Source organism: Macadamia integrifolia, chromosome 13 (genome assembly GCF_013358625.1).
Source record: "Macadamia integrifolia cultivar HAES 741 chromosome 13, SCU_Mint_v3, whole genome shotgun sequence".
Lineage (NCBI taxonomy): Eukaryota > Viridiplantae > Streptophyta > Magnoliopsida > Proteales > Proteaceae > Macadamia > Macadamia integrifolia.
Window position 1 is genome coordinate 28,825,178 of NC_056569.1, and position 12,238 is coordinate 28,837,415.

Genomic DNA, 12,238 nt, shown 5'->3' on the forward strand with positions numbered 1-12,238 from the left:
TTTTTTTTAGTGATTCTAATTTTAAAAAATTGGAGATCTTGCTAAAAGAGGCAGTCTTATTGATTTATGACTATTTTACTAATAAGTAGAAGAAAACATAGCAAAAATGAAGATCACTTTCTTTTCCTCAAATTTCCCTTCCCCAAAAATTGAAGTCAGTGGAGTGGGTCATGTGTTATGTTTGTCACGAATTCTAAACATGTTTTGAAGAATGACTTGCTTTGACATATTTTGGTGACTGTTTGAATGAAATTTTTTCTGATAACTGTGATAGTAGCGGAGAACTTGGGCTCATAGTATCGACCTGTAATTTAGAGGAGTATATAATGTATAATCGTTTTGTCGAGCATATAATGAAAATTGGGGGGTTTTTGTGTTAGGATTTCTGGGCAAGCTTTCTTACCACGTTTTGGATGTTTTAAGAGAAATCTCCTTTGTAATATTCTCTTCAATTATAATGAATCATCTTCTTCTTCACCTGAGAATGTAATACACCACAGCGGTATATGAACCTGATTAAATCTATTTTGTGAATCTGTGTTTTTTCCTTTTGAATATCATGATATCTTGTATTTGGTTTCTTTATTTCCACCATTTTCCTTTAAACACATTTCTAGAGAGGTTAACGATGTGGTCAACTACCTAGCCCAAAAGGGCTTTTCTATTACGTGCAGTCCACTTATTGGATCTTCGAGTTACGTACTTTAAATTCTTTGCACCAGTTACATATGAATAGATAGACCAGTTTCTACTTGAATAAAAAAATCAAGTATTAGTTGCCAAAGGGGTAAAGTCTTACAGATTTATTGTAATTTTTTTAGGTAAAAGGCTTAGAATTATCCTAGTGACTAAAATTAGGAAATAATTGTAAAAATGAAGATTAAACATGAATAATGAACAATTCATAAAAGGGTGACAGGAATAGGTTGGATCGGGATCATGGATGAAGGTATCGGTATTGTATTGATATTATTGGTACTTGATACCGATACAATTCCAAGAGAAATTGGGAGTATTGATAAAAAAAGCGATGTATTTTTTATTTTGTGATCAATTTGGAAACAATTCAGACCGATACAGTCCGATTCCTACCATATCAAACAATATGGAAACAAAAATATATATAACCTTGATAGGGATTGAGCTCAGCCGATTTCTATAATCCGATTCCGATTATGATTCCTCAAACCATGGAAACAAAGGAAAAAGGTTGAATTTGAGATTGGTTGATGCAAAATGACATCTCCTACGTGTCCTGAGGCTTTGGTTCACTACAAGAAAAGTGGTCAATGGCGGTATTTGAGTGAAGGCCTTTGGCGGCGTTTCCTACAAATGCCGTTAAATATAAACATTCAACAGCGTTTTCTAGCAAAAGCCGTCTTATATAGCACAGTAGGCGGCATTTTGTATAAACTGACGCTATAAATTATATACGGCGGCATTTATTACAAAATGCCACAATATATATGAGTATTTGAAGGCATTTATTGGAAAATGTTGCAGTATATAATCCTATTGGCGGCGCTTATTTCATAACGCTGTGGTATATAAGACTATTTGAGGCATTTAGTAATAAATGCCGCCATATATATGAGTATTTGGAGGAATTTATTGAAAAATGCTATAGTATATAATCCTATTGGCGGCATTTATTTCATAACGCCGTCGTATATAATACTATTTGAGGTGTTTGGTAATAAATGCCGCCTTATATATAAGTGTTTGGAGGCATTTATTGAAAAATGTTGTAGTATATAATCCTATCCGTGGCGTTATGAAATAACGAACACCATAGTATATAAGAATATTTGGGACGTTTAGTAATAAATGCCGCCGTATATATGAATATTTGGAGACATTTATCGGAAAATGTTGTAGTATATAATCCTATTGGCGACGTTTATTTCATAACGCCGTGGTATATAAGACTGTTTGAGGCAGTACATAATCCTATTGGCGGCATTTATTATCAAACGCCAAATATTTGAGACATTTAGTAACAAATGCCACCTTATATATGAGTATTTACTTTACACATAATAACATTGAGGGCATTTCCTACTAAATGCCACAATTTATAAAAATAAAAAATAAAATAAATAAATAAAGCTTTTCTTGATAAAATGCCCCTATAAATTATAATACAATGAGAAAGATGAAATCATATTTGTGGTGTTTACTATTACATGTAGTAATAGAATATATAATGCAGTGTTTATGTGTTAATATCACTGAATATCTATCTTTTTCCACACAAAAATCGAGCCCCATTCCCTTCCCACTCCTTCATTCTTATAACCTCTGCACATTCTTATATCCCCTCTATCAAATCTTTCTCACCACTCCTTGCCCACTCTTTCATGCTCTCTCTCTCTCTCTCTATACACTAGTGGACCAAAATGCCCTTATTAAGTTATCATAGAGAAATCTTATCATGGAACAAACATATATTAATTTTGTTGTTTTTCCAATAAAGAAGCGAAAGGTATTATTGGTATTCCCTAATTAAATTTGTGAGGATATCAGAAACTGACATATGCCCTTAAACCGTCGCTTATCTCACTTGTTGCCTAGCCCCATACCATGTATTGTCCTCAATTTCAACCACAATCTACAGGAGACCAACGTATTTAAATGTCCCTAGGTTTCTCTCTCTCTCTCTCTCTCTCTCTCTCTCTCTCTCTCGCTCATTTCCCAACCTCACACAAGTGGGAACGAAATCCCTCCTCTAGAGAGTTGCAGGTGTCAATTTAGTTGTGAGCAACAGGTAAAATCCCCCTTACTCGACTTTGCTTCTCAATTATTTCTCCATTTTGAATACCCAATTTGTGTCTTGTGATGCCCTGTCTTAAAAAACAGAAACTTTTATTTTTATTTAGGAGAGATTCTAAAAGCAGGTGAATTCTAGCACCAACACAGGGCAACGGGAGCGCTTAACGGAAGCATTAATGTAATGGTATTTCCACCTTTCATGGGGGGCGAGGAAGTCATTTTTGACCTCCCACGTGTCTAGGCTATCTTTCAAGGTTCTTTCCCTTTTTTTTTTGTTTTCCCCCCCCTTTTTTTTTTTGTAAAAAACTCTTATATAACACTTAAATGGTTAGAAGCAATCAGAAAATATTTTTAACAAGAGGGAACCTGTCAAAAGTAACTTACATGTAAAAAAAAATTCTTATATAACACTTTCATTAGCAGAATGTTAGAAAATGTTTTTGACAAGAGAGAACCTGTCAGAAGGGAAATCCTTATATCACATTGGTAAACAAGGTCATCTGATGAAATTAAAAAATATCTAGTATTTAATTTAATTTTTTTTTTTTTTAAATATACTGTACAATCAATGTTGCTATTAATGTTCTGATGTTTTAACTTTGTAAATATATGCATTCCATTGGAATTTAGTATGATAATATACTATCTTTTTAGTAGGTTAGTGAGATGTTTAGTCTACCATCAAATGGATAGGAATTGGATTCATAAATCAAGGGATCGTGTATTTCGTGCGGGAAATCTATACAAAGCTGGTGTAATTGATTTCCTAGATTTTGCTTTTTCTAAAGTACCCACAAGGGGAAAGATTACATGCTCATGTGTATATTGCATTAATCAATGGTCGGGAACACGGGATGAAGTATTTGAATACTTGATAGTTGATGGAATTATGTCTGGCTACACATTGTGGAGTTTCCATGGGGAAGTTGCATCTTCGAATACCACAACAATTGAAAGCCCTGTGGTTGACGAAGAAGATGACCATATTGTTAACATGCATGACATACTTCAAGATGCATTTCCTGGTCAAGAACTTGAAGGAGCTAGTGTTTGTGACACAAGTGGACACACAGATAGAATAGGGGATGATTCAGAAAAATACCATAGATTGATGCAAGAAGCAAAGAAAGCATTGTATCCAAGATGCAAGGAATTCACAAAATTGTCATGCACTATTGCACTATGCAATTGGAGTAATAAATCTTTCACTATGTTGTTGACTTTATTGAAGAAAGCATTGCCGCAAGATAATACAGTACCGAATTCTTTCTACGGAACAAAGAAGTTGCTTAAGGACTTGGGGCTTAGTTACAACAAGATCGATGCATGCCCCAATGACTGCATGCTCTATTGGAATGATGCATCTAATGAAAAGTCCTGTGGCAAATGTGATGAATCAAGGTATAAATCCAATAACAAGACTCCATTGAAAACATTACGCCACTTTCCTTTGATACCAAAGCTTCAAAGATTGTACAAATCTTCAGTAACATCATTAGATATGAGATGGCATAAAGAGGGACGCACGAATGATGGAAAAATACGTCATCCTGCAGACTCAAAAGCATGGAAGGACTTTGACAGACGACATTGATAATGATCCTATGGAGATTCCAATTGATCAATGGGAGTATCTCATAAGGATGTGGACATCTATGGAGTGGCGGGTGATATGATTTTGTCTGAAATAATGAATTAATAGGCTTCGTTTTACTTAATTCTATGAGATATATAATTTAATGATGAGTTTGATGTATGATAGACTAAATCTATAAAGAGAGCAGAAAAGCACAAACGATGTCCCATACAACTGGCTGGACGACCTTTGCACAGGTTAAACACAATCTAGTAAGTTTCTTAAGCACAACTCATGAACTGTTAGTAGTATCATTATGCATTTGAAACTATTTGATCTCACTCTCATATCTATTTGTTCAGAGGAAGAAGAATCCTGATGGTACGGAACCTTCTAGAATTCCAATGCATAAGGTTACCAACACAAGGAAAGATGATAGCATAATAGATGACGCATCAAGAGAAATCATAGTAAGTGTCTGTGGCAAAATTAATATATAAGTTATTTGATCTAACTCTCATATTTTAATTTTTTTTTTCTTTTTAATGTCAAAGCGATGCATTTCTTTAATTATTATGCAATGTTTGCTTGGTTTGACATCATCAATGAAGTTAAATTGTTGACAATAACATAATGGTTTATAGGATGCATTGGATGAGAAATTAGAAGAACTGCCCCTAGAATTGAGGAATCAAAAATCTGCCCAAGACAACATATATGTGGCCGTTCGAGGCCCTGAGTTACATGGCCGAGTGCGTGGTGCAGGCCTAGGCATGAAGCCAAGTAGGGTTGGCCTTACACAAAAAAATATTGAGGAAAAGAAGAAACAAGATAGTGTGCAAGCTAGATTTGCAGAGTTGGAGGGACAGGTTAGCAGTTTGACGGGAAAATTAGAAGAAATAAATGATTTGAAAGCCCAAGTAGCACTTCTAACCCAAGCGCTTTTAAGTTGACATAGCTCACCGAGTTTAGTTCATTTATGTAAATCAGATAAATATTTCATTTTGTTGGTTTATTTATTTAATTAAGTAGTACTACTGATTCTGCTCTTTTCTTTATTTGATCAGTTGACAATTGAGGATATTGCAGAGGCTGACCCATATTTAGGCAATCTATTTGGCAGGTAAACATTATTTACTTTGGCTTCCTAATTAATATGGGTAAAAATGATTGGCTTACAACATATGAAAATGGATCACCAGATTATTGACCTATGTAGAGTTTCACCAACATAGAAACTCTATATCAATAGATAAAGAAAATGTTCAGGATCATCGTGTAGTGATACAACACATTGGTACTAAGAAATGATTGTTGACCCTTTCACAAAAGACTACCCAAGGAATTTGTGGAACATTAGGTCATATGGGATTGCATAAATCATAATGTACTTGATGTCTTATCAATGATATTCAATATAATGTTTATGTACTCCGAAATTTAAATTTTTTATCATTTATATTGTTCGCATAAATTTCCATATTTATATACATATGCTGTTTCTTTGACCAATTGTGATGTTATGAATTACTTGGACCTACATGGTAGCATGACAAAGAAATTCAGGTTCAAGTTATTTGGTTGGATCAACAACCATGGGTGCAAGTCTAGCTTCATTATTAATGGCCTAGAATCATGTTCATACTAGTGCTTGTTTTGTCCGTTTTGCAGATTTCATAGAAGATGATATTTGAATTTTTAGATTTTGATTCCTCATTTAGGAGTAATAAAATTGATGGCATTTAGAAGTTCTACTGTGTTTTGTGAAGAAATATGTACTTTTAATTATCGACATAACTAGTATTTGATTCTCTCCTTGATAGTTGTTTAGGGTTTCTGGTTTGAAGAAAGAAACCCATAATGGAGATTGAATTACAATTATGGGTTTCGATGAAGATCTATGTACAAGTATGATGAATCATATTTGGTGGTGCTGCTACTGCTACAATTTGCCACTTCAATGTCTGCTATTTTGAGGAAAAGTAGAGAGAACGGGGAAATAAGAGAAAAAAAGGGGAAGAAGAAGCAATAGCAGCTACCATTACCACTTGAAAGGTTCCATGATAAGAGGTAAGCTAGGCTGGAACAAACAAACACTAGGAAACCTAAAGAAACCAGAATCACTGTGAACCTAAAATCTGAGAAATAGGTCAGAAACTTAATGAGATTAGAACTTGCAAACTATGAATCTGATGGAGCTGAAATTAATATATCATAGAGGTCCTAATGGAGTGAGTATGCAGTAAAAGCATTAAGCAAAGTTATGGTTAAATTATATGAACATGGACAGAAGATAGCAAGGAAATTACTAACTCTAAATCCACCAATGCGATGATGCTAAAATTTGGGTTGAATGGAGTAGAAAGGGGAGGGAATGACATAGTCAAATCTCAGCCCAAGCTGATGGTTAGATTCTCACAAACTAATGGTGAAGCCTATGGTCATATTGCCATCTATATAGAAAGGGGAAGGCTTCACCACCAGTCCTAGACCAAGGATTCACCACCTTGGGTTACCACTTGTCTCACCACAAGGGCTACTCTCAACATCACCACTGGGGGGAAGACAATCATTTGATCAACAGCCATAATCGTGGGCTAGTGTACCCCATCTCTTTTATTTATAATACGCAATGAACTGATTCCAGGAATAGGAACTCTCCTTGCTACTTGGCTGTCATAATTCTAGAATAGAAATTCTTCTTGCTACTTGGATATTTGAACTGAACCAAGAATGGGAACTCTCCTTGGTACTTGGCCGTCAAGTAACTCTAGAATAGAAACTCTTCTTGCTACTTGGATATTTGAACTGAACCAGGCAATCTTCTATCAAGGAACTTTTGGAGATTCTGATCTAATCAAATTCTAGATTCATTTATTTGGAAGCTTACTTTGGTTCTGACATCTGTTTTCTGCTTGTCTATGGTGTGATGAATTTTGCAACCTAAAGAGAATTTTACTAACCCAAATGATAAATAATGAATTTTGCTATGTGGGCCCTTGATTGATCTACGTGGATTGATTAACAAACTAATTTGGGACTATGAGTTCTTTCCATAGGAAAGTACCTCTAGCACCCATCAAACCCTCTTACATTAGTATTTAGTAATGATATTTTTTAAATGTAATTTTTATTTTACTTTTCAAAACCACAAAGGATTAGAATGCAAAGAAAATGAAATGATTTTAAGTTAGTGACATAATCAGGTGGAATAATGATTATGAAAATTAACTTTTAAAGATATGAAAGTTAAACTTCCCTTCTTTTTAACTCCCCTTGCAGCCAAATAGTCCCACATGCATTTTTCTTTAAGGCAACTAGTTCATCAAAGTTGAACTGTAACAGTAGATTCACAGAGACACATGAAATTCAAATAGTCTTGATAGACAAACAAATTTACATGGAAGCTTAACTGCATCCTGATAAAATATTCAAAGATAATTTATTCACTAGATATCTAGATCGAATTCCATCATATTCATGCACACCGGCTTCTAGTTTTAATCATCAACTGCCAGTGGAACAGATTTTGCCTGCAAAAAAAAATCAAGTAAGGTGAAAACGTTCTTCCATGCTCAATGTCAAGCATAAATCATGGTAAAGTGAAACTATTTACTCAAACCCAGCCAATTCAATTCTTTTTTGCAGCAGTTCACTATTCAATTCAGACATAGGATACAACTGTGCATGGCATGCCACTCTAAACTCTACTAAGGGTTTTATCATTTCAGCAAACCTTGGTCAGTGTTAGTATCCAAAGGAAACAGAATAAGAAATCCTCACCAGATCCTGGAACTTTAAAATGTAGAACATCTCCAGATAACGGTAGGTCTCTCGTCTTTCAAGCTTTGACACATACTTCCAGAAGCCATAAACTCCAGCTAATGTCATTAGCCTTCCAAAATATATCTTCCATGTATACCTGCAAAAATTCAAGTTGATTTGGTTAAAAAAAAAAAAAATTGGTGCAAATTGATATGGTAATTAGGTTAATCAAGCTTGCATAACATTGATTCCACATAAATAATATGCAAAAGTGTTTATATACCAGATCTGTTCTTACCTTTTCTACAAATTTGAATGTTTCACTCCTTTCGGTTCATTTTACTCTATGACTATCTAATTATGTAAACCTCGTCTCGTTGAGATCCTGATGAATAGAGAGGTGACTCTTCTTTGTCTATCTGTTATGGATGTTCGTAATTGATGTAGTTGTATGATTTATGTCTCTGTTACTGCATTGTTAATTTATATCATTGTTCGTGAAGCCATATGACAGTAATTTGAACGTGCAGGGAGTAGGATTGTCAGGATTTAATCATTTAGTAAGGATTGTGAATAGATGTACAATTCAAAGTGCAAATTTTTTCAAATGGAATGTAGATCTGCTTTGTTGATATTTTCTTTATTGGTTTTCGTCTACTATCTCTATTCTCTACTGTCGCCCTGACTGCATGTCTTTTGGTTCTGTAATTTTTCGTATGTAAGTTATCTTGGTGTGCATCAGTCTATTCGATCCTACTTGCTTTTATAGATCTTTAATAACAACTTGACTAATATTTTTCATTTTTTTAGGTACTTGTATGGATTTTGTCTTCCACTTATATCCTCTGATGATGTGTGAACATTTATTTTGAAAAAGTTATTATGTTACTGTTTGCTTGTGAGCTATAGAATTTTTTTTTTTTAATTGAGTATTATTTATGGATATTGGATTTTTTTTTATCTTCAAGATGACAATCTAGTTTGTTACATGCTTTTTTCCAACTGAACTTTTGTAGGGAATGGATAACCTTTTATCAGATTCTTGTGTATGGTCATGTGAAAATCTACTAATTTTTTTTTCGGATGAATAAATCCATTGATTTTTGTTTATATACAGAATGAGAACAAGAAATGTAAGCATTTGCTTCAAAGGTAAATAAACAATAATATGTAATAATAATAATAATAATAATAATAATAATAATAATAATAATAATAATAATAATAAAATAGCGACGTTTACTAATAAACAACACAATAGGTCTTTTGCTTTAAAATAAAAAACATTTCTTGTAGCGGCGTTTAGTCGTTTATTAACACATGCCACTATATGTTCATTTGTTTGAAAATAAAAAATTATATTTCACGGCGTTTATTACTAAACGCCACTATATGCACCCGCGTTCATTAGTTAATAATGCTGGAATGCCTGCTTATAAAGATGGATGTAACAAGTTAGCGGCGTTACAATAAATGCCGTTGTATATAATATTTTAGCGGCATTTATAAATAAAATTCGCCAAAGTATTTTAGTGTCGTTTATAAATAAATGTTGCTAAATGTTGCTAAAGTATTTTAGCAGCATTTATAAATAAACACCGTCAAAATATTTTAGCGGCATTTATAAATAAACGACATCGAAGATATTTTACAGTGGCAGCGGTGGATATAGCAGTGTTTGGGTGATGTTTGTCATAAATGCCGCCATAGCCATATAGTGATATTTGCACACTCTAAAGTGGCATTTAAAAACGCCGCCATTAACCACTTTTCTTGTAGTGGTTTCTTCTGTGTCCACCACACCATCCTTCATAAATTTTAGATATGGATAGGCAAAGTCAGTAGGAAACAAGTGAATTAAGGCGTACCTCCACTAGGACATCTTTTTTTCAATGCTGCACATGCATGTCAACTGGAAATTCTCTGATATTCTTTTCCTTCTCAAGCCTTAAGTATTACAAAATTTTCTACAAGAAAGAAGCACACGATGTCAGAGTGGGCCGTGGGCTGATCTCTCGCATAATAAGAAGTAAAATCTACTCATACATTTTTTTTCTTTTATTTTGACCCCATATGGATGATACCATTGTAAAAACTAAACCCTATCCATGATGATGTAGAAAACATAAAAACATAACAAAAGCAAAGAAAAAACAATCAAAAAATCAAACAATCACAATGTAAGAATATATATGGTTTGACGAGCCTTAATTATAGGCTTTTAACAGCCCTTTGGAGGTGACTCAAAAACCCAAACCATAGAATGCAAGACATTAATCCTCAACAACCATCCTCTGCACTCGTATTAGTGGTGTGACATGACAAACCTCTCCCATTTTCACTCCTCAAAGAAGTGTTTTAGGAGTTCGTAAAAAAAAAACAAGGGATCAAAAGGGTTTCTTAGAAGCGCGAGGATCAATGTGAAAACAAGTAGAAGCATCAACAGGTTTGAAATTTCTGCTTTCATGAAAGGGTGGAGCAGTCATTTTGACACTAGACTATGCCACGATCAATATCGGTGGTCAATATCGGTGGTGACAAGTTTGGTCCTAATAGTGAACATTATTCCCCATCTTATTCAACGTGTAAATGCAGTTATTGTTTGCATGAAATTGCCTATGTTGATTAGGTTCCAACTATCCAACCGTCTTGTCTTCTTCACACCTCTATCCAACCGTCTTGTCTTCTCCAATTAAAGCTCAGTTATTAATTCTTTCCTTTAACGTTTGTTTTCATTGAGTTCATTGAACCATTGAATGCAGTAGAAAGAGCCGTTATAGTAGGAAGGAGAATTTGTGAACCATAAAAATGAAAACTAGAAGGAAAGGTGTAGTATGATTCTTAGGTAAATGTGGTAGATAGAAGTAGAACCCTATGTCTAACTTTCTTTTCCTCCCTTTGAAATGAACCCCTGCTTTTTCTATATGACGTTACGTCCCGCGCCTCCATTAGTACCGTCCATTAGTTTATTGTACATGGGTAATGTGCTTATCCCTCTGGCTTGAATCAACTTTACTTTTCATTTTCTTTATTTTCCTTACCTCCAAATATCCTATGCTTTATAGTCTTTGGAAACTCATAGAGGTTTATACAGTGATGTGGTGGAAAAAAATTGGCTGCTACCCGGGTTACACTCAAGTAGTTACAATCTATAATTCTTGTTGACAGTTAAAACAATGAAATAATTCACTTCCCCCATAAGGTTCATAAATACCATCATAAATTTTGGTTCGTTATGATATGATGAGTTGAACCCACAATAAAGGTTAGCTAGGTCCTTCGACACAGTAACTAAACTTTCTTAAAATGATCCATTGATCCGATGTATAATCAAACAGGCTGTTTGATCGATTACACTGAGTAGTAAAACCAAATCAACCAACAATTGGGTCCTTAAACAGGGTGAGGTCCACTTTGGGTTTCAGAAATATTGTCAAAAACTATTGAATTTACTTCTTCAACCAACCAAAAAAAAATATAGAAATACCATTTTGCACTTTGCATAGCCATTGTGCCATAGGCACCTTTAGCACATAGGGCAGGAGGCAAGGGGTAGCGTAGTCCTTTTGTGCCCGTGTCTCGGTGTAGACACATCATGCAAGCAAGCGAGTAATGTTCTTTCTTCATTTAAAAAAAAAACCTTTTCAACCAATACATTCACGGATCAAGGATTAGAGTAGCTTAGATAGAAAGCAATTAATGATAGAGATTTTAACGGAAAAGGCCAACACTAGTCTAGTCCAAAAGGCTTTCCTTCTAATAATAGCCTTATAAGTTCTTTATTAGTGTAGGAATCAGGTGGAGGTAACAGTACAAACAAGCACAGGCAAGACCTCAGAGGTACAAAATGCAGAAAGGCAGAGTTATTTTCTGCCTTTCTGGTTCGAGGATGGCCCAAGAATTGATTCTAACTCTGAACTCTAATCCTTAAAATGGAAAAAATAAAATAAAAAATGAAAACCGAACAAGAAAGAAAGGTAAGAAAATGGAGAAGATGCATTAATGGATTACAACTGCCCACTTGAAACCATTAATGCTCTCATTAACCATATCATATGGAAACTCCTGTATAAGTAAATCTCATCTTCCTCTCCTCTGTTCTTCATCCCCAGACAAGCTTAGGTT

At 34.4% G+C, this 12,238-nt stretch overlaps 1 protein-coding gene across 1 annotated transcript; it reads left to right on the forward strand.

The window, feature by feature from the left end:
- The first annotated feature begins 3,457 nt into the window (after positions 1-3,457).
- On the forward strand, positions 3,458-4,366 carry LOC122059160. Its single transcript, XM_042621843.1, has one exon. The coding sequence runs from the start codon at positions 3,458-3,460 to the stop codon at positions 4,364-4,366; it is 909 nt and encodes a 302-aa protein (XP_042477777.1).
- Positions 4,367-12,238: the final 7,872 nt, after the last annotated feature.